This window comes from Gallinula chloropus, assembly GCF_964237585.1.
Source record: "Gallinula chloropus genome assembly, chromosome: Z".
Classification (NCBI taxonomy): Eukaryota; Metazoa; Chordata; class Aves; order Gruiformes; family Rallidae; genus Gallinula; species Gallinula chloropus.
The window spans coordinates 40,536,517-40,562,834 of NC_140089.1; the positions used below are offsets into that span (position 1 = coordinate 40,536,517).

General features: G+C 42.5%; 1 protein-coding gene across 1 annotated transcript in view; it reads right to left on the bottom strand.

The window, feature by feature from the left end:
* Positions 1 to 728: 728 nt before the first annotated feature.
* Positions 729 to 26,318, bottom strand: part of MAMDC2 (MAM domain containing 2) — a gene marked incomplete at its 5' end in the record, with an annotated part of 69,657 nt that continues 44,067 nt past the window's right edge. The window contains 8 exons of the mRNA XM_084278407.1: positions 729 to 1,726; positions 3,063 to 3,147; positions 3,862 to 4,121; positions 8,006 to 8,158; positions 9,710 to 9,803; positions 19,638 to 19,903; positions 20,814 to 20,960; positions 25,038 to 25,131. Of these exons, the coding sequence (XP_084134533.1) occupies positions 1,665 to 1,726; positions 3,063 to 3,147; positions 3,862 to 4,121; positions 8,006 to 8,158; positions 9,710 to 9,803; positions 19,638 to 19,903; positions 20,814 to 20,960; positions 25,038 to 25,131 (1,161 nt within the window). The 3' untranslated portion in view covers positions 729 to 1,664. The remainder of the gene's footprint in view (positions 1,727 to 3,062; positions 3,148 to 3,861; positions 4,122 to 8,005; positions 8,159 to 9,709; positions 9,804 to 19,637; positions 19,904 to 20,813; positions 20,961 to 25,037; positions 25,132 to 26,318) is intronic.

The following is a 26,318-nucleotide window of genomic DNA, read 5'->3' on the forward strand; positions in this document are numbered from 1 at the left end:
CGGGTAGGTACTACTACCGAGCTTGATGGTTTTAACCACTTCATTTTCAGTTGATTTCTGCTTAGGTAATTTGTTTCGAATGTTGATGCCAAAGCATAAGTTTACAGAACAACTGTAGAACTGCATGGGCTCTTGGGAAACAGTCCATTGTTTCTGGTTTTCACTTTCAGAATGATAGCACAAGTGATGTGCTCATAACCAGCTGCCAATGGGGACTGTAAGTAGCTACAACAGGCAGTAAAGATGTCAGTTCCCTTTGACATTTCATCAGTCTCTCACAAATAATAAACTGCTTCAATCTGTGTGGCCAAATAAACGTGTTAATGCTGAATGTGTTTAATTGAACGATCTCTTCAGTTGTGTGTGTTGCCAAAATCAGAACTTACTCAAGATGCATAGGGCTCCTAGATTGTCCCTGGTGCTGTTGATCTTTACTGACCATTAGGTACAACTCATTATTCTGTTCTGAAGGGAGCAAAGGCTATTCCCACCTTTCAGATCTTGTAGCAACAGCCTGAATGTGGTGTCTCTTGAGATTTTTTTTGTCACTGAATACAGGACCTTCCTGCAGCAGATCAGATTGCTTCCTGTCAGCTGTGATGTGGCATTTTATATGTTTCGTTCTTTCTATCTTCAAAATACCAAACTCAGGCTATTGTGTTAGGTTGAGTTGTTTTGTGTCACACCAACAACTGTAATGTCTAAAGAGCACAGCAATAAGATGATTTTCAAAGTTACATTTTATTAGGAAGTTGTTATAGTTTCAAGATAAAACCTTACACACGAACTTACAAAATCTTAACAATTAAAAAGTTGTGTGAATTCAGTATCTTATTAATATAAATGCAAGACATCTGTGGCTGGATAAAGTGTAAGTACATTCTCTGTGAGTATACAAATCAATTTATTTAAAAAAAAAATAATCCCCAAACAAACAACCCAAGGCTTGTATGCTAGAAAGCATATGGCTTCAAAGGGTTCCATTTCACATAGTTCACAATGTCAGCAGCTTACACTGAATTACACTGGAACAGTAAAAGTGAGTTTGTAATTATCAAAGAAGACATATATTTGCTACACTAAAAGAATACAAAACCACAAAAAATTGCCAGCAGAGTGTTAAGTTTCCCAGAGAGATTTGTCATCATGAATAATTGCACTTAACCTGTGTGCTGTTATTGATAGCTAATAGTATTTTCTTTATTATTTCAAAATATTTATAGTTTCCTTAAAAAAAATCCATTCTATACCCAACACAAGACATTCACTGAACGCAGATTTTAGGCAACACTATTTTAGGTTTTGATTGTGCACCGTTCCTTTCCTCTTTTTACCTATATACTAGAAAGTTTAAAGAGAAAGAAAAAAAAGGAGGAAGTATTAAAAATGATCTGTGCAAATTGGGAAGCCTTTGTGTAATAACTGATACCTCATGCAAAAGAGAAAAAAAATGCTAAAAAACCCCAAAACAACAGTCTAGGACGCCCTGAGTCAATAATTTCATTGCAAAGGCGAGGAACATGAGTGCTCTGAGTTCATCCTACTCATCTGTGCATATTCAAACCAGTCCAGTATTTACTTAAAACATACATTATAATACGCAGCTTGTGCAGTTTCTCACATACGGATCTTCTACACGCTTCATTCCTGTCCGCAGACTGCATCTAAAACTCAATTTCATTTAAGCTGTCAGGGTAGCCTGATGAGAACTGAATTTCTTCCACTTCTAGAATACAAAGGGGAAAATACTGTAATTGTTTGCATTTTTATCATATGTACAAATGCATAACACAGAATACAGTTTCCATGCTGGATAGTAAATGGGGTTACATCTGGCTGGCAGCCAGTCACTAGTGGGGTCCCCAGGGCTCCATTTTAGGCCCAGTTCTTTTTAACAGTTTCATAAATGACCTGGAATCAGGACTAGAGGGTCACTTAAGTAAATCTGCAGATGACACCAAGCTGGGAGGAGCTGTTGACTCTGTTGAGAGTGGAGAAGCCTTGCAGAGAGACCTGGACAGATGAGAGAGCTGGGCAGTCACCAACTGCATGAAGTTTAACAAAGGCAAATACAGATTCTGCCCCTGGGAAGGGGCAGCCCTGGCTGCACATCCAGCCTGGGGGATCAGACACTGAAGGCCAGCAGTGTGGCGTCTTGGTTGACAGCAAGTTAAACATGAGCCAGCAGTGTGCCCAGGCAGCCAGGAGGCCAACTATATCCTGGAGAGCATCAAGCAGGGTATGGCCAGGGGTCCAGGGAGGGGATTGTCCCACTCTACACTGTGATGGTGCAGCCTCACCTCAAGTACTGGGTGCAGTTTTGGGTGCCACAGTACAAGAGGGACACAAAACTATTGGAGAGTGTCCAGAGGGGGGCAAGCAGGATGGGGAAGGGTCTGGAGGGGAAGTCTGAGGAGAGGCTGAAGTCCCTTGGTTTGTTCAGCCTGGAGAAAAGGTGGCTGAGGGGAGACCTCATTGTGGTCTGTGGCTTCCTGATGAGGATGGAGCCAAGGGGCAGGCACCAATCTTTGTCCCTTTGGTGACCAGTGATGGAACCTGAGGGAACGGCAGTGGCACAGGCAGTGGAGGTTTAGGTTGGATGTTAGGAAGTGGTTCTTTACTGAGAGGGTGGTTGGGCACTGGTACAGGCTCCCCAGGGAACTGGTCACAGCCCCGAGCTTGGCTGAGTTCAAGAAGCATCTGGACGCTGCACTCAGTCACAGGCTCTGACCTGGCTGGCCCTGTGTGGAGCCAGGAGTTGGACTCGATGATCTCTGTGGGTCCCTTCCAACTCAGGAGATTCTGTGTTTCCATGATTTAAGTGGGACTGCTGTATCATTTTTAAACAGTGTTACAGCATCTTGGCTAGTCCAGATTCTGAGGGTGGCCACACAACTTAGTGGAATACAAAAATTATGCACTAGACCAGCAGCATGCTACTAAATTCAGATCTATGCAGTGGGGAATTAAAGGGAAGAAATAACACCTGTCTAATTACAAAAGCACTGTGAATTGTTAGGTGTCTCCTCAGAAAAAAAAAAAAAAAGTATGTTTAAACTTACCTAAACAGGGTCCTGCCTGGAAGAGAATATCATCAATAGCAGTGTCACTTCTTATTGACACACCACGGATCGCCTCAAAAATAATCTGTGAAGGTAAGACACAGGTTTTAATGAGTCCCACAGGAGGAAGGACTGAAAAAAGAAACCCCAAACTCCTGCAGTCTCTTCAAGGATCTCGTGTGTTCTGGAACCCTTCTACTTAAAGAAAACCAGCTAGGTTCTGACAGTGGGCTGACTACCCACTGGTCAGAGAATCTGGGTGTTCGCTGTGTCAAGGGAAACAATTTTTTTCCCAATGTGTTAAGAAATTGGTCTATGTTACAGACCACTGCTAAATTTTCACTAGTGATGTGGCACTTCTGTCTTGCTTGTCAGCCCAAATATGCTGCTGTGTGTTGCCCATATGCAAGCAAGATTGAGGGGGGAAAAGGCATTACAGTATTTTGTGGTTGTCTTACTGATGAAGCTAAACTTGCTTTTCAGACAAAGTTTGTTGGAGGTTTTTCTTACTAATTTTCAGACTCTTACCAACTTGGAAAACCACCACCACCCTCGGTTAGTAATTTTTAAATACTTCCAAAAAAATCTGAATTAATGAATTGAAATATATTAATGCATTTAATAGTTCTCTCTCTACCTTTCTTTGTAAGAAATCATGCATTTATTAAGCTAGTTCAGATGTCCTTTCAATGCTATCTACATTTTAACATTTTCATTTTTTTTTACACAACCCCAAACTTGGATTCTAGCACATAGTTTAATATTCCCTTTTGACTGCTTTTTGTTTGTTTTATCTTACCTGATAGTTTCTATCGCTTTCATATTCTATCAGTCCCCTTAGCCATGAGATGCTTTGTTCCCCTGTCCTCCTCCACAAAGGAATATCTTCATCATCACCTTCTTTTTTTAGATAAACACTTAATAATCCAGTCCCAGCTCCATACATATGATAGAAAAATGTCAAGCAGAGTTTTCCAGAGGTTCCTCTTAGTGGTCTTGAGACTAGGTATGCTCTCTGTCCATAGACCATGTTTGATGCCTCTATATACATGTAGTATCCTTAAAAACATATACAATCAATTATTAGCACAGCAAAATTTAGTCTGTCATATTCATTATGCTTGACTTGCTGGTTATAGAAAAATCTATGATTGAAACTAGTTTGCCATAGACTCTTATATTTGTGAATTGTAATATTTGTGATATTGTAGTGATTGTGTAGCGTAATAATAGTAATGTTTGTGAATGCTAATATGAGAACACTTAAAACCCTTTTTTATATCTGATGAAATATGTAACTTCAACAAGGAATACAATGTAAGAAAAAAAATTAAACCAGGAATGCACACTGACAGCGGCCAATTAACTTACAGACCTCTTGGAATTCAAGAGAGTTGCAGGTACAAACTACATCTGAGGGTAGCTTAGGCAGTAGTTGGAAGTGATGCTATTAACAATGCAAATTAATTCAAATACCTCTTTTAAATCACATATGACATCAATAAAATTTTTCTTTCTATGATCAAGATGTGAAGACACAAGTGAGGAAAACTGGACTCTCTAGAATCTATGAATGAATGAAAGATTGTAATAAACTCTGATCTGTGGAAAAAATAGTCATTAATTGGTGTCAGGCAAATCAGTTTCCCCACCCCGCTTTCCTGGTCCATCATCTGGTTACTTCCAACTGGAGCAAAAGAGAAGGGTGTGATAGGACTGTGGAGCATCCCCATCTGGAGTACTGTGTCCAGGTCTGGGGCCCTGATACAAGAAAGATGTAGAACTGTTGGAGAGGGTTCAGAGGAGCCACAAAGATGATTAGAGGGCTGGAGCACCTCCCCTATGAAGAGACGCTGAGGGAGCTGGGCTTGTTCAGCCTAGAGAAGAGAAGGCTGTGGGGGGACCTCATTGCAGCCCTCCAGTACCTGAAGGGAACACACAAACACGAGGGGAATCAACTTTTTAAAAGGGTAGACAATGGCAGGACAAGGGGCATGAATTAAAGCTAAAGGAGGGAAGGTTTAAATTAGATCTTAGGGGGAAGTTTTTTACAGCGAGAGTGGTGAGGTGCTGGAACAGGCTGCCCAGAGAGGTGGTGGATGCCCCGTCCCTGGAGGTGTTCAAGGCCAGGCTGGATAGGGCCCTGGGCAACCTTGTGTGGATCTAGGCCTGGAAGTTGGTGGCCCTGCCTGTGGCAAGGGGTTTGGAGCTCTGTGATCCTTGGGGTCCCTCCCAACCCATGCCATTCTATGATTCTATGATCTCCACATCCCATCTGCTGCCTATGGCAGCTGCAGACTCAGATTTCACAGCAGCTCTTCATGCAGTCCCCACCGCTCCCGTCTTGTGGTGGAGAGAACAAGCTGCTCTTCTGGCTCCCTGAGTCTGGGGCCTGGAAGAGGCTGAAGGGAATCCTAAGGATGGGTGAGGCAGGAGAAAAGCTGAAAGAGGCAAGAGCAGCCAGTGGGTGCTTGTGGTGTCTCATGAGTCTGGGAATCCTGTCATCTACACAAACCCAAGTTGAAGACATCCGCATTACTGTGAGTTGTAATTTGATGGTAAGCAGCAGCAGAGAGAGCAGAGAGAGAGGGTGAAGCAGGAGATTACCTCCAGCTGTAGGTCTGTAAGGAAAGGATAATTTTGTTGGCATGCTGGAGAATTCCCAAGGTTATTTATACCAAACAGTGCAAGCCATTGTGAGGATTTTGATGTTCACTATGCTTAAGAGTTAAAAAAGAGTTAAAAAGAAAAACCTACAGCTCATACCACAATATAACGAAATAGCTTGCCTTCAGGTCTTAAGCCTGATTTATAATATAAACTTGTTTGAAAGACTAGGTAAGTTCTTGGGGTTTTTTTTAATTAAAAATCCATGTATTTTTCAGCACATCTTGCTGCAAAGAAGTCCGTGAAATAAGGAGTGGACATTGTTGTAAAGATATTTTCATGGCACAGACCAGGCTTAAGATACTCTCTGGCCTCATCATTTCTAAAGTCAAGCTATCAGTATCGGATCTCGGAACACACAGAGATCTACATAAACTGAAATAGGTCTAAAGTCAGTTTATGACTTAGAAATTTAAAAAAAACGTGCTAACTGCCCATTCCTTTTCTTAAGCAAGAAACTCCAAAGTGTTGCTCTGTTGTAGGTTTGTGTGGCGAGTTTTTTGGGGGGAGGTGGTGGGCTGCAGGGGTGGCTTCTGCAAGAAGCAGCCAGAAGCTCTCTACAGGCCTAACAGAGCAAACACCAGCCGGCTCAAGGCCAGACCTGCCACTGACCAAGGCCGAGCCCATCAGCAACGGTCACAGGACCTCTGGGAATCATATTTAGGAGAAAAAAGAACACAAGCAGCCACATTTTGCCCCCAGAGAAGGGAGTGAGAAGATCTGAGGAAATGTGCAGGCACCAGGGCCAGTGAAGAAGCTGGGTGGGGAGGGTGGGGTGGCACTCCAGGTGCCAGAAAGATTCCCCGCCAGCCTGTGGAGAAGACCATGGTGGAGCAGGTCTTCCCTTGCAGCCCATGGAAAAGGATGGAGAGCAGAGATCCCAACTGCAGCCTGTGCAGGACCCTGCACTGGAACAGGTGGAGACACCTGAAAGAGGCTGTGACCCCATAGGAAGCCCATGCTGGAGCAAGCTGCTGGCAGGGCCTGCAGCCCATGCAGAGAGGTGTTCATGCCAGAGCAGGTTTTCTGGTGGGACTTGTGACTTGTGTGGTGGACCAGGCTGGAGCAGTGTGTTCCTGAAGATCTGCACCCCATGGAAGCCACACTGCAGCAGCTCATGAAGAACCGAAGCCCCCATGGGAAGGTTATGGCTTTTGGCCTAACAGCCCCACACACCATGAATTTGCTCCAGTCGATTTCCATACCCTGCTCAGGATGCAGCTATTGCAGAAATTTTACTAGGAGGTAGGTAAGGAACATTTTGCTGAACTTCTGCAACAGCATCTTTTTAGATAAAGAGATCAGAAACAAGGCAAAACATTTGTTATTTTATTAACTAGACGCATTTGTTATTTTGTTAAATAGAAAACAAACCAGCCTTCCAGGGTAACTTGCACTAGGCTCGCACAGAACAGGAACAGCTGAACTAATTGAGCCTTTTCAACTAGACCAACTGCTTTCATAATCCAGCTACAATTTTAGACACACTGGATGGATGGCTACTGGAAATAAGGCAGTTTGTCTGCAGCTGACTTTTTATAACGTGCTGAATGAATGCTAACTACTGTAAAAGAGGGCAAATCCAAAGGCCCCAAAAGCCTTTTTAACCCCATGTAATCATTTGGAGTTCATAAGCTTTAGGGTAGTCTCATCCACTCTGCCAAAGTCACCAGGGTTGTTGTTGAGGTCTTCTCCAGAAACACAAGTACCCAATGCAGTGGTGCAGTTCATTTCTAGAAGTCACATGGTACTGCCTGGGGTGTGGGGGCAATTCTGATGCAGTTTTCTTTCAGCTCTCTCATGATAATGGGGGCCCCAATTGCCTAAGTATTTTGAATTACACAACTGAGGTTATGAAGCAGATTTCCAAGATACAGGGTCTGTGGGACTTCTTTTATTATCACTATTTTCTTTAAGTGTGAACAGGAAGGTGTTCACTTCTTTGCTGTTTAGTTTCATGGAATATTCATGCAAGTTAGGAGTTTGGAACAAACAAGGCTTTTCTGTGGGGTCTGGAAAGTCATCCTGTCTCTTTTATCCCACAGGAAAGAGCTACTTTAGGACATGAAGACTGAGTCCCCCACTTGGTCTGCAGATAATTGAGGTTAAACGTCACATTCTTAAAACCATCCTTGGGTCAAGCACGTTTGCTTTATTTGATTAATAGCTCTTCTGAACAGATCAGTAAAACTTTCTCTGTCTTGTAGGTTATCCTTTCAAAGTATTTATTAACTGTCAGTCTCTTTTCTGAAAGTTCAATGAGGAACTTAACTCACCTACCCCAGTGGTGTGGTCTCCTTTCGGTCCGGTGTAAGAAGTGGGAGTTTGACCCCTCCTCCTGTGCCAGCTCCCACGACCTATCTTCTTCTGGGTAAACATACACTCATCTTTTTCAAAAGTACACTCTCCAGGATTGGGTGGCAATAGATCTATAAGGAGAGGCCATGGTTTAAAACTGTGAGTATATTGGACACATATGGAGAGACTGCACAATCAGTGTACAGTGTTCAGTCACCAGCTGAGGTCACTTCTGTCTTCCTAGCAACACTTGCAGTAGTCACAAACTTATGAAAGCTAAGTATCCCTAGACTGACTCACAAGATTTCATTTCATTTTCTTCATGTCTTCGAGGAAATCCACGCTCTAGCTTGTCTCATTAACTCACACTAATATTCTTTAAAACGTCTCATTCAGTTTGCCATCTCATCATAGTTCTTACACCACAGTAGGCTCCACCAGCATAATTTTCTTCGCACCTGTGGCACCCCAAGTGGTTTAATGAGCTGCAATGGTCACAACAGAGCTGCACGAGCTGCAATTGCTGGGGTACTTTCATGGTTTCAGTTCTATTAGATGACACAGAAGAGAGAAAGCTGACAATTCAGGGACTTGCTAGGAAGTTTCTGTGAGCTCTTCTGGTATAGTTTGAATTTGTAGTTCAGGAGTAAACACACTGTGTTGCTGTCACCTTTTGTAAAGGAGGAAGCTTCGATGCCTCACATAATCTGGGTTTTTTTTCTGTGCAATTTTTTTCTGCCATCAGTGACAAGTCCAAGTATGATTATATATCCAAATATCAGTTCTGCAAATCTGGATCCTTAGGAACTACAGAAATGCAAAACAGGCAACTATTGGAAATGCTTTTAAAAAATGGTATCTTGTTTCATACATGTGACTTGTCTCTGTTCTGTAACAGTTAGCTGCTTGAACACATCAAATCCAATCAAAAGAGGCCATTAAAAAGTTATTATTACATGGGAATATAAATGGCATGGTAGATCTGCCTTATTAGCGTTCCATGGCTTTATTTTGAAGAAGAATGGGATTATAGACTCTGCCTGTCTCAACAGAATCATTTCCCAAAGAGGATACAATCGCCGCATTGTCAGACCTGAAAAAGCCCCAGAAGAGGGAGTTTGGTCGAGTCCAGAGTGGTTAGCCTGTGCACGTCAGAGGGCAAAAGCATTCAGTTCCTCCCACTAAAGGAGGGAGTGTTAAACTCATCTGTCTTTACTAGAGAACTGCAGCTCAGACGAAGGACCATGTCTTGGCCTTGCACAACTGTACCTCTGGACTAAAAATAACGGTGCCCTGTTTTGAAAAATCTTGCTTTTGTGTCCATTCCTGGTGTCCTAAAAGTAATGTGAAAACTGTGTTACCCTCACTTTGTCTGGTTGGGTTTGTTTGTGGTTTTCTTTCCAATTGTGATGCCTCAAAAGAAATCCTCACCTCTACACCACGCAGTGAAGTTAATTAGGAGTTTGAAAGTACCCCTGTGAACAAAAAACTGCTCCTCACTTTGTGCATGCTACTGCAAAAATAGGATTAATGCAATACTTACTGGAAAAAGAAAAGAAACCACAGTGGGATGAAGCCAGCTCTTAGGATAGGCTTGAAAAGTGAAGGCACGTGATGAATTCTTAATAAAAAGGGGGCAGGGAGGTTAGCAGCTGTTGGATGATAAATATACATGGTCTTACCAGCTGCCTGGCAGCTTCCTAGGCTCAATGATACATCATCCAGTGCCACAAGTCCACAATCCCAGAAGCTTTTACACCAGCTCACAAAGACAACCTGCAATACATGAAGGAAGTTTTCGGTATCTCTAACAAAAGCTGGCACTGTTAAGAGTAAAAAAAATCAGATTTTTTTGAAATACAGTAATGATTCTGACACATAAAGAAAAGAAATGGTGAGTTCACTTTGTTTTGGCATGTACTAATACTGCCAGTGACTGAAATTTCAAATCCACTGGGGTTTAGATGTACTATTGTCATTCAATAGAAATTGTTTTCTCACTTTATAGCCAAATGATCTTTTCTCTGTATGAAGTTGGCACTTTATTAGGAGACTCTGTATTGTTCAGTGTATGAGAAAACATGACTCACTAGGGTTGTTGCAGTTTTCTCTCCACCAAAAAACAACATGAAAAGCTCAAATGTCTTCAGGTATCTTATCCTTATAACCAGGAGGTTTTATCAATAAAAATAAATTTGAAATAGTAGTAATACGGAGTGATGGCCTGGAGAAATTGCCCAGGAAAGGAAAAAAAACCAAACCAAAACCCAAAGAAGAATAGAGATGAAATGTCACAACTGCAAAATGGGATCATTCAGAAATTACACAAGGTCCTGGTATCATAATGCAGGAGATGGGAAATGCTTAGTGTCCTTCACAGCATTCAGGCGGGTTTGCGAAGATTAAAAATAGTGTCAAATAAGCTTGACATTTTATTAATCCTGCCACCAAAAGTAAAGGTCACTCATGAGTTGACAAAATAAAATGTAAAGAAACTATACTATTCCCAGGTGCCCTCCTCCCATCACCGACAGAAATCCATTCAAATTACAGAAGACACAGTTGGGTTTATTTTGTGAAAATACTGCTGGCAGTTTTCTTTGCCTAGATACTGCAAACCATCTGCCTGACCATTGGGGTTATGACCATAATTTGGGAAGAGCTTTTCAAAACAATTCCTTTGTGGTGAGCTCTGAGCTGGTGACTGGAGACGGATCAGTCTCACTTCTAACAGTGTAATATTCTGGAACAACCCTGCACACCTCGGTTTGAGGTTAAATGTTGACTGACTGTTTCATGCAGATACAAAAAGTTTGTTAAGAGCTGTTTATGCATTACTATGTCCTTTTTCAACAGGCTCAGTAGCACCTTCAGGGGGGTCGTTTTACCACGCTTTGCTGGACTGCTTTGCCAGGTAGTATTTAATGAGCCGTCTGCTTGTAGAGCAGCCTGAGGTGCAGCTACACTTAAATCTTCAAAGCATGTATGTGTCGCAGTGCCCAGCACAGGGCAGTTTTCACAACCACTTTCCATGCAGTGCAGCCTATCTGTGGTTCTCTGTGTTGTAAACCGTTACAGGCAGGGGGTGGAGAAGTGCCCTGGCACAGCCTGCACATTGGCTCAGTGTGCCATGGCCTGAACCAGGCCTTCATTTTGGGACTGCTCTCTTAGAGTTATGGTTTAACAGGACAACAATGTTTTCCTGATTCCTAAGGTCATTCTCAGGAAGCAGGCACGATCTATTAAAAAACGGTAGCATCTCTGGGAATAAAGAACAAAATAAATACTGACGTTGGGTGGACGTCATTCACCAGACTTTTAATAAATTTATTCTGGTGAACATTTGTAATAAACTAAAGACATATTATAGTCCTAAACCTAAGAATCTTCAGAAAACCACACATGAAAGGGTGAGGTCAGTCCTCATTTGTGAAACAACATTTCCGCACTGTGGAATTATGTTGTAAGCAATGTTTTCCTATTGACATCATTGGGAGCAGGATCAAGTTCTTTATTCTTAAATTGCAATAATTTGTTCCATACAAGGTATGTAATTACCCACTGGATCCTGCAGAAAGCCCTCCATTTCAAAAGCATCCCAGCAATAATTGCTGGTCTATCAAAGGCCATTGAACCAGTAGCCTTTCTACAAAGGGTCAATCTGTTTCGGTGACGCTTGTAAGCTTGTCCAGCTTTGCCATCTATAGCTTCAGCATTACTAATTCTCCCCTTGCTTTCTGTGGTGCTGAGTGACATGCCACCATGTGCAGACTGTGTAATTGCACAGGGGTGGGGGAGCCTGCGAACGGGAATGTGGTTTCCAATAATAGCTACAGCGAATGTACTGAAATTGTTCATTGCCCCCATGAGTTTTGTTGTTGTGTCCTTGATTCTGTTCTGAGCAGTGGGGTAGGAGATATTCTTCTTAACAGGTCAAATTTATTCACCCTTCTTCTGTCCTACATGTCCTTTTTTGTCCAAGTATCTTTGAGTAACTGAACCTTACCTACCAAAATGGTGTTAATTTGGATCTACTCAGCTACTCATTTTCACCCTGTGTCAGATGTCGGAATCCTTTCTACAGTCTTGAGAGGACCAGTCTCATGGTGCTTCACATTTGTGTTTTTTGGTTTGGTTTGGTTTTGGGCTTTTTTTTTTGTTTTGTTCTGATTTGGTTTTTTTTTTTTTTTTTTTTGTAATTAAAATATTTCATAGGTCAATTTTTGAAAAAGATTTTTTTATGAAGTTATCTCATGTGTTGGAGAAGAGAATAGGGAGTTCTTTGTGCTCATCTCACACTTTCGTCATAAAACACAACAGATCAACAATATGCTAATTGTTTCAAGCCAGGCAACAGATCTTCCTGCACTTGCATGCTATCTTGGAAGCTAAATTAAAAACATTATCAAATGCAAGCAGTTGTTCCCTGTGTTACTGAAAAAATTAAACACATTTTCCTCTCACGCCTTTTTGTTACAGTAACGGGACACAGCCAGGGCATTAGTTTCTTTCCAAACCATTGCCTCCAGTTCTGGAAGCTGGTTTGTGTATGTTCCAGTACTTAATCAATGTTCCTGTCCTGCAGCCTTAAAGTGTCAATTATCAGTTCTCAGCACTTATCCTGGATTATGGACAACACCAGGTGAGAACAGCTGGTAGAGCAAGGAGGGTTTCACTTCTCCCATGGGACGCTGTTGGGCTGTGCTGCAGACGGTGAGGTAGAAGGGGCTTCTCAGCACTCTGTATGTTTACAGGTAGATGTGAGCTGAACAAAGGAATATGAAGTTTACCTGCTTTTGGAGGAGGAGAAAGAGCAGGACCTGCAGCAGGGTATCTCCATGAAGAAGTGCAAGGAAACACTAACTGGGAGTTTGTGAAAGGAAGCTCAGCGAGAGTTGGGTTGAGAACAGGAGAAAAAGGGAGAAGATACCCCAGAACACCATGGGTTCTGTGTATTTTCTTTACTACTTGTTTATCCCAGAAAGTATAGTTGTTGCTTCGTTAGAGCCAGACCAGCTGAACAACAGAAAAACTGTGAGAGCAGCCAAATCTGGTGGCTTCCATACAGTGACAAAACTCAGTATTACGACATCCAAAAACAATCTGAGCACCAGAAACAAAGCTCTGACATGACACAAGCAGTCAAGACATTTTGACAACGCAAGGTGTCTGACCTTTCAGTTATGCCCATACACAGCCCCGCAGGGCAGTTAATCAGGGACCTGGCACAGGCACCAGGAAAGGGAAAGCCATTGTCCCAGGGCTCTTTGATACAGATGCTATCTCTGTAGCTCAAAGTACTTTTATCTAGTTTAATTAAACTTGATTTTAAAAGGCTTGTTTTCCTTTGGCTTCAACAATCAGAAACTCATTTATCAAGAACACAAGTCAGCTATCAAGCCAAAATTATAACATCTGCAAGCTTCCATCATTTTAAATAAATTGATTTTAAATGGCACTTGCCATGCAGGTTCAATTTCTTGCCATGTAAATATAATGAGCTTCCACAGAAAAAAGTAATGGATTGTGAAAGCTTCTACATACATAACTGGAAAACACTGGTAATAAGGTTGTGACATTTGAACAAACTTTTTGAAAAAAAATCTTCCCTGTCCAAGAGCAAATAGGTTGCAGAAAGAAACAAAGAAAGAGAAACATAAAGGTAACAGAACAGCATAGGCTCACAGGCTGTGAGTGCTACATCTGTATTCTCTGGGTTGCCCTGTCAAGTAGAGAATACTGCCGGCACAGGAATGTATACTGGAGACAGATATCCTCAGCTGTACTCCCCAGGATCCTCATGGATTTCCAGAAAAATCCATTAAGACTCCATCTTCTTTTCAGTAAGTTTCCTTGGCTTTTTCTCTAAGAGGGACAGGTACTTGTAGTATGACAGTATTAACTACCCAGAACAAAAATTGGGCAGAAAATGGGAAATGTCAGCCAAGTATCACAGATAGGAAAAGGGGGTATGGAATAACTGATTCATGCTCAGGTACTATGAAGATGTGGGCCACTTAGTTAACACTTTCTAAGGTGAGTAATTGTTACAGTTGTTTCCGGTATTTCCGCAACTGTGTATCAAATGCCACAGTCACTGGGATACACCTTTTGTAAACACTAATCTTGCTACTGATGGACCCCAATGCTCATGTATTAAATGGGCATTTCCAGTGACTGTTCTTAAAGACGTTTCTTGTTTTAAAGGTGAGATAATGGGGGTGTCCTGGTTTAATTTTCTTCCTAGTAGCTGATATAGTGCTGTGTTTTGGATTTACAATGAGAATAATACTGCTAACGCACTGATGCCGTTAGTTGTTGCTAAGTAGTGCTTACACTAAGAGAAGGATTTCTCAGCTTCCCCTACCCTGCCAGTGAGAAGGCCAGAGATGCACAGGAGCGCCCAGGGCAGCTGACCCACACTGGCTAAAGGCCTTGTCGCAGTGTTAACGTGAGAACAAAGGTCCAGAGATCCTTGTATCAAACCCTTGGAAGGAGTGATGATGGATGCTTAGAGAGAACACTACCAAGAGATCTGTCCCACTGTATTATGCTCAGCTTCCAAAGAACAAGAAGAACTTAGGGAACTGGAGGGCCCACTTGGATCACTGTGTTTACTGAGGTCTATCTTCCATTAATTTGCCTAATCCCTTTTCAAATGCATGTACACTATTGGAAGGATTTCAGTGTTTAGTCATTCCCAGAAGAGTTCTCCCTTTTGTTTGTTTTAAAACATGTAAATACTGAAGTGCAACACTCAGTCACTCCAGTCTGCTTTCTCACAACTGCAACTAAAATTAGTTACAGAGGATGGGTGAAAACAGATGAACTCAAGGAAAGAGAGTGAGGAAAAGCAAACATTAGAGTGGAAGAAAAGAAGAAGGAGCAAATGAAAACCCAAGAAAGGCTGCCACAACCACCCGGAGGTAAGTAGAGTGGGCTTGTTAGGGTGCCAGTTACCTTTTTTGAGGATTTGTTTTTGAACTGTGTGGGAGGTATTCAAGCACTGCAGCACTGGGCAGCACTGCAGAAACTAGGACGGGTGGAGAAACAACAAGAGATGTTTGCTTTTGAAAGCCAGCGCTTCGGAACGGGGAACGCAATCTAGCGTGAATGCAGGGGACTGCTGTGAGTAGACCCAGTTGCGCTCACGCCCTCATTTTAATCAAGGCATTTGGACTTAGTTGTGCAGTTACAGAAACAGAATATCCTCACACAGACACACACAAAACCAAAGTCACTATATAAGATGTAGATTCTTGCTCCACAGTGCATATGAGCATCTCCAGGTTTTCATAAGGGTTATGCACATATCAGCTCTGACATTCTCCTGCAGGTCGATTCCCGTGCGCTCAATCAAATCAAAAGGCTCTGCATGTTTCAGATTGTTACACTGCTCTTCAAAAGGCTTATATAATAAAGCATGAAGGGCTTCTTAGGAAATTATTTTTCTGTTTATTCCCTCTCATACTTATTCCCTGGGCACTACAGAGTGTAAAACCAACACTTCACATCCGTAGGACTGTAGGTACTTATACTAATTCAAAGAGTCCCTCGAGTACAAAGTGAGAAATAAGGACTTTAAAATTCCTGCCCTCTTAATGGCATTATAAAGCATATATATTGGCAGTATGTACACACACACACATATGTATGTATATGTATGAACCTTTATGAATTGCTTAGCTGGATCTTACCCACCTAACCTCTTCAATGTGTTATTTTCAAAGTGTCCTATTAAAGCCTCTTGGCCAGCTTCACGCTTCCTGCTCACAGAACTCAAGCCAACAATCTGTGCCAGACTGCAGTTAGCTAATTCAAAAAGAACTTGCAAAAACCATTACACAAAACAAGAGATGAAAATCTGAGCCTTTTTATTGTCTTGATGGGGAGGGGGGGAAGTTATCAAATCTAATCATGTCAGATGGATTCTACCTTGCTTTCAAAGCCTTGGTTGTAATGCTTACAGTAAGAAAATAAGGACATGGGTAACCAGGTATTTTAGAACAACTGTTTTAAGGCTACAAAATCTTTGTGATCTTCAAGACTCCCTGGCCAAAGCAGCATAATGACCATCGGACTGACTTGGCTGGCCATTAAGGAGCTGCCAGGAGACTGTTTACTGTTTCCACAGGCACTGACACAATCTACGGGTCACACCCAGTAACCACAGTCTTCAGCCAACCACTGTGCATGCCTACAACCTCTTATCACCTGCATCTAGACATGGTGCCTATCACAAAACAATACAATTGGCACATCTGTATCAGAGGAAAGGTGGTACCCCGTCTTATTTTGAGACCACCTCACTCCATTGAAAGACTCTGTTTTTCACTTGCTTACAACATTGCCAAGACACAGTGATTTCAGCTCAGACTTTCCATGCTGGGACCTTACTTCAGGCTTGTTTTGGAAGATTTAAGCCAAAACAGTTCCATCATTTCCGAGAACAAGGCTAGGAAAAAAGGTTTTATTTTGCCCCATTTTCAAAATTCTTTGAAAAGCTTGGGCACTCCTAGACTTTGGAGTAAGAGCGTGGAATGTGTCAAGGTTTGGTCTTTGTGCCAGAACTGCTTTCTGTCATTAGTTTTTTAAAAACTGAAATTAGTAAGAACTGGGACAAGCAGGGCAGGCAGACTGGTACATGGACAAAATTTGAGGAGAAAAAAAAAGAGGGAATGGACAGAGCTGAGGAACCTGGATCAAGATGGGGAATGTGAGGACATTGTGGGTGGATAGGTAAGCTAAAGATGTATCAGTGAGGAGCCAAAACAGAAGTACAAGTTGGAAGAGATAAAAGGAGAGAGGTCAAGCTTCAGTGAGCTTGTTTCTCTCATGTTTCTCTCTACTGTCTCTCCCTCCAGAGCCTGAAGGGCTTGGGTTTGCTTGCTCCTACCACACCATGCTGCCAGGCAAAATGTGCTCTTGTGCACCTCCAGCTCTGGCTTACATGGAAGATGGTCACTGCAGTCAGCACTACTGGTCAGCTTTTTCACTGGGTGCCAGGCAGACAGATAACACAGTGCCACACAGTGTGCCCTCATTTCCTTCTGCTGGCTTGGGGAAAAAAGAAACAGAGAAAATAAAGCATGAAAGAAGTTTTTTAAGTATTAAGGTTGAAGAAATGCGCGTAGGAAAGCTGGAACTGAGTTCACTGTGCCATTTCATTCAAACCTGTTTGTGAGTGTTACAACCAGGTAACTTGTAACTAACTACACCAGTTTTCCACCCTTGCCATATGTCAGGCAGACACATGCTTAAACTTGGGCACCATTTGTCTTCCATACACTACCTTCCCAGCCTTAAACATACCATCTTGATTTACTTTTCTATATCAACATGTGCCTTTACCTCTGTTTCAGAACTTCATCCACTGTGCACTGTGTCCTAATTATCAAAGACTTTGTATAGTGATGCTGTACATACACACACAGCCATCATGGAAACCACAAAACCGTTACACAACGGTCATAGCTTGCATGGGATTTATTATGTACCAATGGCATCCACCACATATTCAAAGCTACATTTCAATCCCTCTTCTAAACCTAATTTAATCTTCCAATCCAGGAAACACGTGTGAGAGAATAGGCTTAAACCAAGGCTAAGGTAGAACTTCATCACTAATTACACAGTTACTGGCTAAGGGGTGTCTGAATTTCAATATGCCAAACACATGCTGAGTTCTGTAAAGATCAATAAATCTCACTTCCTGTGATATTTGAGGAATGTCTCCTCAACAGAAACGTTTGCATCTTGCTTCCGTGGGAAAGAAGGCTTTCCCATCACAAGACGTGAGGGACCTACTGAAGGTTTTGAGGCTACCAGAGGCCAGCAAATCCTCCTGCTGCAGGGCTGTACAGGGTGTCTTCCCTCCTACAGACCTTCCAGTTCAGAAGCAGTGAGGATATTCCCTTGACTCTCCTCCTTCTGTGCTGCTCTCCCCATCTGCTACTGCCTACAGACAGACCAGTTAACTCCAGACATGAAAGCTGCAATTCAGGAAAAGCTTTCCATCCCAGGCAAGCTTCTTCACAAGTGTTCTAGATACACTAATTTCTAGGAAAACATAAAAACAGTCCTTCATAAATTCGTATTGGAAAAGATTTTCTGTATAAATGTCAGACACGAAAAAAAAACACCACCTCCAAGGCTGTAAACCGTTTTTTAACAGTCCCATTCAGCTGTCATCACTACTCATGCAGGGTATTACACTGCACAAGCTACTGAACCTAATTTTTGGAAGTAAAGAAATATGTAAACAGGAGATGGCAGAAGTATGTTATAAGCTTGCCATTTCAACCAAATAAATTTAAAAATTCATAATAGGAAAAGAGCAAAAAATAGTTTTCTGCAAATCTTTTGGGATGACACTATGGAAGACTTGTATCATGCACTTGCTGGCCAATCATAAAACATTCAGTCTTTTCCCATATCAGTTGAAATACAATTAAAAAATCTCTGTTAATTTTGTATCATGCACTTGCTGAGCAATCATAAAACATTCAGTCTTTTCCCATCAGTTGAAATGCAATTCAAAAATCTCTGTTAAGTTTCACATAAAAAATGTATGTGGAAAAATCTCATAATTTTTTTAAGTTAGAGATATCTGAGATAAAACACTAGCAAACACAACAATTTTCAGTTTAAATTTCCTTTTTAACATGGGCAATTTCTTTTAGGTGAAGTTTCCTTTCATAGCGTATTTACTGACAGGCAAAGCTCCCTCCCCCAAGAAAAGTTAAACTAAATAACTACTGCCATTTCAAATTTTAATTTATAGTGGGGAAACACTTAAGATGCTTATCTGTACTTTAGAAATACTTGAGTTACTATCACAAGGTTTCATTCATATGTTCACAGTACGATCACGCTTTGAAAAAGAGCCGGATATAGCTCTGCGTCATCAGGTGGTGACCCATCTGGTCACCTCTGGTGACCCAGGGACAGTGAAAATCCATTACAGAAATCAGAACAACTGCAGAAGTATCACCTACGCTAATTTGTGTAAAAATCAGTCTTTGTAAAAAGAGGAACAGCAGCAACTTGAGGACTTCCTTAGGAGGTGATATGAAATATTATGATATTAACTTGCTGAGATAAGGACTCTCCCTCTCCAACCAGACACTGCGAATACTTCAAGCCCATTAATCTGAATTACATTGACTCCTGGTTTCATGGTTCAAGCATCAGCTCCCCATTTTGACAATAACTTACTAGTACCACCTGTTTAATTAAAATCTATAATTGAGCAGGGTGATGGGAATCACATAGGAAACACACAAACAAAAGCGAGTGACGGTGGAGCTGCTGAGATACCCGGACACAAGCAGCTCGCATTGCAGCTCCTCACCTGAAGGAGGTGCCTGCAGTGAGGACACCAGGGCGGCATTGCCCTGTTCCCTGTAAGAAGCTCCGTTTCTGGGGCTCCCATGAGAGCCAGGCTGCAAAGAAATACTCTACTCCCTGCTGTACTGCCTGGGGACCTTCATGTCAGTTTGAAGGTATAGCTCATTCAGGATTAGTCCCCAGATAATGAAGAACCCTGGGAGGAGAAGGCAAGGAAAATCTGCATGTACAATTCGGCAGAATTGAAGAGGTGGCTCTTACCTTGCAAGGCATAGGCTTTTTGAAGGAGATTTCAGCTTGAGTCCAAACTCCCTTTGGAGAGTCCAAGACAGACCAGATTTTCTCTTGAACCACGTGATTCTCCTCAAAGATATAAACTGCGAGAGTGCCGCTCATTTTGAAAAACCCATATAAGGCATAATAAAAACGCAGACAAAACTGCAGGTTTCCTGGCAGGGTCGGGCCATACAGACGTCCAATATATCCAGGCTGTGATGTAAACTTTGTGTTTGCCAGCAAGTAATGACCTGCAAGACAGTGCAATCAATTGAGTATTTCTAATAAGCAATTAGAACCGTTGATTTGCTATTAAAGCAGCTTCCATTATTGCAGCAGACTTTGTTTATAAAAACAGTTTCTACTGGCAGGAAACAGATTATCACACTCTGTTTGAGAGGAAATATGGATTTTCATGAAAGCATCCCAGCTAATTCAAGCTAGATTGGCACATCTGAGTTACCAGAAATAGACAGGTTTCAGATTCACACTGAAAAATTCTCTTGCCTTCTGGCCTCACTGAAAAGCTGATTCCTTCAGGGGTACCACTCTGAGATCAAAGAATGGAGAATGGGGCACAAGGCGTATTACTCCTTGCACCGAGTATAAAGAAGTGAGACTTTAGCACATATGAGTACGACCTATGAATACTTTGCACAAAGGCATGCATGAGAAGCACTCCCATCAGCTTGAAAGGTGTTTTCAGAAATTAACTAGCATGCCTTTCACTACGTGGCTTCACTACACAACATTCCGCAGTTTTCCCTTAAAAATGCCAACTATACTAAGCTTGGAAGAGCTAAGAGCCTGCCACTCCTCTGTATTAAAAGCAATTCAGTAAGCCACTTTCATATTTGCTTGCATGTCTTTGTGGAGTCATCCCTTCAGTGACTGCAGATCAGCGTAGTCCAGTGAAGTTACTCTGATTTACAGCCCTGCATGACTGTTTGATAGGTTACCTTCCTTTTTTACTCATGGGGAGGCATAGCCAGAGAGTCTCAGCTTGGACAGAGCAGCCTGCACTGGTTTTTCATGGTAGGGGTTGCAGTGAAGCAATCTAACCACTGTGAGAGGGACATTATTTAACGGAGTGAACAATGATACAACAGTTAACCTTTACATCCAGTTTGACTCTTCCAGTGAAAAGGAGTTTTGATTTACCAAACCCGGTAGTGTGATCTCCTGCTCTGTAAACATTGCGCTTGACTTTCACCCTGCTCCACCCTGGGCTGTCCTTTTGATCCTGATAAAAGTTACACAGATCTTCCTCAAAATTGCAGCCTGCGTCGGCAGGATTGAAAGGAGTTCCTGAAAGACAGATGGATATGTTCTATTAGAAAGAGCATGGTATAATAAGCATAGGTGTTTGAAGCACAAGGATGCCAAAGGACTCTCCTTCATCTTTGTGTTGCAGGAGCTGAGCACATTACACAAGATGTTGTACATCTACAGCACAAAGTCACGCCGATAGCGAACTATCAATTTTCTCTCACAAGTGGGTGTTACTGTCCTGTGTCTTTGCCAGGTCATTTTTGCCTGTGGCATTTTTCCACAGTTCCTATGAAATACAAATAAGCTACAGACATTAAGAAAAGATTCCTCCTCCAGGAGGCAACACACAAAGACATTCAGACCACTTGTTTTAATCCTGTTCCTTCATTCAAACATATGGGGACACCATCACAGAATCACAAAATCACAACATTGAAAAAGACCTCTAACATCATCGAGTCCAACCATTCCCATCCTAAGCTAAACCATATCCCTAAGTACCTCATCTACCCTTTTTTTAAACACATCCAGGGATGATGACTCAACCCCCTCCCTGGGCACTCTTTCAGTGAAGAATTTTTTCCTAACATCTAATCAGAATCTGAATGAGAGTGAGTGTATGTGTATGTGTGAATTGTCCTGTTTTCTTTTCAGGTTCCAAGGGGATAACTTTCTAACATCAACATTTAATATTATTTTAAAAAGCACTTTTCTCAAAACTTGTTATAGTAATGTGTAGCATGTGTGGATATACGTACCATTAAGTATGTAAGTCAAATAGCTTTTAGTTCAGGTACCACCTCATGGCGACTGACCTTGGAGCTATACCTCACTCATTTTTAGCAAAGAAAGCTGCACTATTTATAGTCCTGTTGATTAAAAGCTAAGCTAACACACACACCCCCCAGCCCTGCTGATGGCTCCCTCTTGTCCTGCAGTGTGGAATTCATGGCTCAGGATTTGCTTTACTCTGAAAACATCCCCCTGGTGCTTTTGTGTAAAACATTTCCACTTCTTTAAAAGCCTCACCAGCATTTTTACCAGATGCTGGGAGAAGGAGGGGCACAACCCAAAGCCATCATGCAATTTACAGCCACATCAGGAGCCAGGACCCTCTACAGCAGCATGTACAACCCTTCTGCATGCCAGCTAAGAGACACTCCCTGGCAAAGGGAGGGACATGGGCAATCAGCTTCAGGGGAAGGAAAATTTTTGCGTAGGAGAGATGCCTGCAGTCTTTTCAGCCTCTGATAAGTCAGATGTAAGCACTGCCTGGGTGTCTTTCTCTCTGACTACAGAAAAAAGGTGTGAGCCCTGGCATCCCTCTGCTGATTTCCTAACTAGAGAACATAGAGCACCAGATACATGGGGTATTAAACACACTTTAACTTATCCTTTGGTGAACTAAGTTAATGTGCTGGTACCTTCTTCCTCTCTTTGGCTAACATTGAGACCTTTGTTGACCAAAACTTCCAGGAAAATAAGGAAAAAACCTCAGTGCTGTAATATACACTGCTGCAGCTGAATGAAAGCAGAATGAGGCACTCTTGCTCTTTAACATCTCTACTCAAACCAGTTGAGGATGGAATTTGGAGACAAATATGAAAGGCTAGCCAGTTTTGTTGTAATTCCACAAAATATTACATTATTTGCATTCATTTCTCAAACAGAAAACCAAACCAAACCAAAACCCCAACCCAAAAACCCTTCAAAGCCAGTGTTAGTGGGCAAAGCTGTAGCTGAACCTATCAAATTTAGGGGTCAGAGTAGATCTGAACTTGGGCCATGACAGCGTACCTAAATTGGGGTCGAGGCAGAAAGTACCATAAGATTTACCCCATACCTCAGCACATACAAGGCATCTGCAAGTTAATGCAGAAAACACAGGTGAGCACACAGCATGTTAAAAAGCAAGAGTGCCTTCCACAGCATGCTGCAAGCACAGCTCAGGACTTGTGTTGCAAAACAAAGCAAGCAACAGGAAAAGCACTGAGGTAATGACACATCTTGATTTGTTCTGACAACGGTGGTGGATTGATGGCATAACTGGAGCATACCTCCTATGACACTTGAGCAGGGCAGGTAAAGCTGGCAGAGACTCCAAGCAGATAAAAAAAGGGGGAACAAATCTTTTTCCTTCATCACTTCAGAACATTACCCAAAAATATCAAACTTCTGATGGAAAGAACAGGTGAACTTAGTGGGAAACTACTAACCTGCTTTCTATGATCTCTTAGTGCTACAGTAAATCTCAACTGGTACGCAGCTACTCAGGAGGTTGTATTCTCAGATGGCAAAGTCCTTGGTCCCATGTGCCTCTACAGCAGGGGTCATGTGATTTCAGGCGGCTACTGCCACTGTGAAAACCTAATAAAATCCTAAATAATACCTCCTGGAAGAGTCACAATGAGAAGGCAAGGCTCCCACTCTGGCCGTGAAGAACACCTCAGGGCATGTGGCATGGAAGAAGTTACACTATACATCAGTGACAATGAAAAGCCCAGGACATGGCTTCAACTAAGGGCAAACTGTGCCTGACAAATCTGATGGCCTTCTATGATGGAGTCACAGAGATGGTGGACAAGGGAAGGATGACAGACCTCATCTTCCTGGACATGTGCAACGCACGTGACACTGTCTCACACCACATCCTTGTCTCTAGATTGGAGTCATGGGTTCGACAGATGGACAGTGGACAAGGTTCTGGCTGGATGGTCACACTCAAAAAGATGTGGTCAACAGCTAAATGTCCATGTGGAGGCCTGTGACAAATGGTGTTCCTCAGGGGCCAGTACTGGGACCAGCACTGTTCAGTATCTCTGTCAGTGACATGATCAGTGGGATCAAGTGCACCCTCAGCAAGTTTGCTGATGACACCAAGCTGTGTGGGGAGGTGGACACGCTGGAGGGAAGGGATGCCATCCAGAGGGACCTTGACAGGCTGGAGAGATGGGCCCACGCAAGCTGCATGAAGTTCAACAAGGCCAAGTACAAGGTCCTGAATGTGGGTTGGTGCAGTGCCAAGCACAGCTACAGGCTGGACAGAGAATGCATTGAGAGCAGCCCTGAGGAGAGGAAATTGGGGGTGCTGATCAATTGCAAGCTCAACATGAGCCAGCAGTGTGCACTAGCAGCTCAGAAAGCCAACCATGTCCTGGGCTGCATCAAGAACAGTGTGGCCAGCAGGTCAAGGGAGGTGGTTCTGCTCTTCTGCTCTGCTCTGGTGAGACCCCACCTGCAGTACTGCATCCAGCTCTGGGGTCCCCAGTACAGGAAAGACACAGAGGTGTTGGAGCAAGTCCAGAGGAGGGTCACAAAGATGATCAGAGGGCAGGAGCTCCTTTCCTATGAAGACAGGCTGCGAGAGTTGGGTTTGTTCAGTCTGGAGAAGAGAAGGCTCCAGGGTGACCTAATTGCGGCCTACTAATACTTAAAAGGGTCCTACAGGAAAGTGGGAGAGGGACTGTTTACCAGAGAGTGCAGTAACAGGACAAGGGGCAATGGGTTTAAGCTGAAAGAGGGTAGGTTTAGTTTAGCCATTAGGCAGAAATTCTTTGCTATGGGAGCAGTGAGGCGCTGGCGCAGGTTGCCCAGAGAGGTTGTGGAAGCCCCATCCCTGGAGGTGCTGAAGACCAGGTTAGATGGGGTTTTGGGCAACCTGGTCCAGTGCAGTTGTCCTTACCCATGTCATGGGGGTAGGAAATAGATGATCTTTGAGGTCCCTTTCAACCTAAAGCATTCTGTGATTCTGTGATTTCTATGATTTTCTTCCTCATCACACCTGAGGAAATCCCCCTCCTTTTCTGTGGCAGGCCTGCAAGTTGGAATTTGTTCAAAAGCTGGAAGATGCAAACACAGCATTCAGGCCAACTCTCCAGCTGAGGCAAGGTCTTTGGAGAGAAGGCATTACGGATTGGTTTCTGGATCAAATTAATAGCATCGGTATTTATATGCTGTTTTACTGCCAGGCAGAAAAGAAGCCCAAAGGCTGCAATCAGTTGAGAAGGTATCATCTGCACATCACTACCAAATACTGCAAGTACTGACAGACTGCTCAGAGGGGCATAGAAAACAGGGGAAACAGGGAAGGTAAATAGCAGTAAGAACTCTTACCTGTTTGATTGTTGCAGTAAACTGGAGAGAAAGAAATGTCATCAAGGGCAACGTAACCTCCGTTGGCACTGTTGAAAGCAACTTCAAATATTACCTGGAAATGATAATAATTTGTTATTCATCTACCATATATGCAACAATAATTTTTGTACACATCTCTGTGCTATAGGATTCTGACTGCATGTCCCACACTGACTCCAGGGCGTCTCAAAGAGCATGGCAGGTATTGGGACAAATTAAATTATATCAGTAATTAGGGATATAAATCAGAGCTGACCCTGGTACCAGATCTTTGTCCAATCAAGGTCAATGGAAAATCAAGGGGCGGCATAGATCTTCTGCTTTATGAAGTGTCAGTTTTAAAAATGCAATAGGACTACTGTTGCAATATCATACAAAGCCAGTATTTGGTCATCACTCTGTATTGACTATAACTCCTCAGCTGCCTAATAATTACCATATCTAGTATCTATCTGGGTCAAGAGCAAAGAACAAACTACGTGGGTTACTCTGCATGAACCATGGCTATGATATTAAATTTTATTTAAACATCCTCAGACTTGGAAACCCATGCCTTGGCATCAGCTGGCATTTCCTTAAAAAAACCCTCAGTTAAGAACCAGAAAAGCTATCACTGTGTTTTGCTTACAACAAGATCAAGCAATGTTTGTACTCAGCCGTTCCCAAGAGGCATCATATGCTCAATTAAGTGGAGTCCACAGCACTTGGGGAAGTGTCTTAAAATTTATCATTAGTATCAAAGCTCCAAGTTACAGGGAAACTTTGAGAAAAGGTCTGAATCTCAAGACAACCCCAGTGACAAAACAAAGATATAAGGACAAGTGTTTCCAGAGTGAGATCCTGTTCAGTGAATGCAATGCCTGTGATGTCTTGCCTACCGATGGAAGCCCAGCTCAGAGAGCTCTGAAGGAATCCTGAAAGGTCTCCTTTAGCCAGATGGAACATGTGAAAGACCCTTTTGAAGCAACTAAAGAAATTATATGTGAGGTCATTCTTATTTCTATAAAATGATCTCTGAAATAATTAGTATGTTGAATTACATACTGGCCCATTTAGCCCAATGTCTTGTTTCCAACAGAGGTCATCTACAGAAAGAACTGAAGATAACAGGCTTTCACTTCTTCCTTCACATTTTGTTCTCGATGTATTCTTTATTTTCCAATCTTTTATCTAGTCAGGTTTTGAACTGATCAGAATAGTGGTATCCACATGGAAGTGAGTTCTGCAGTTAGGTGATGTAGGAAGAAATCTTCCCCTTTG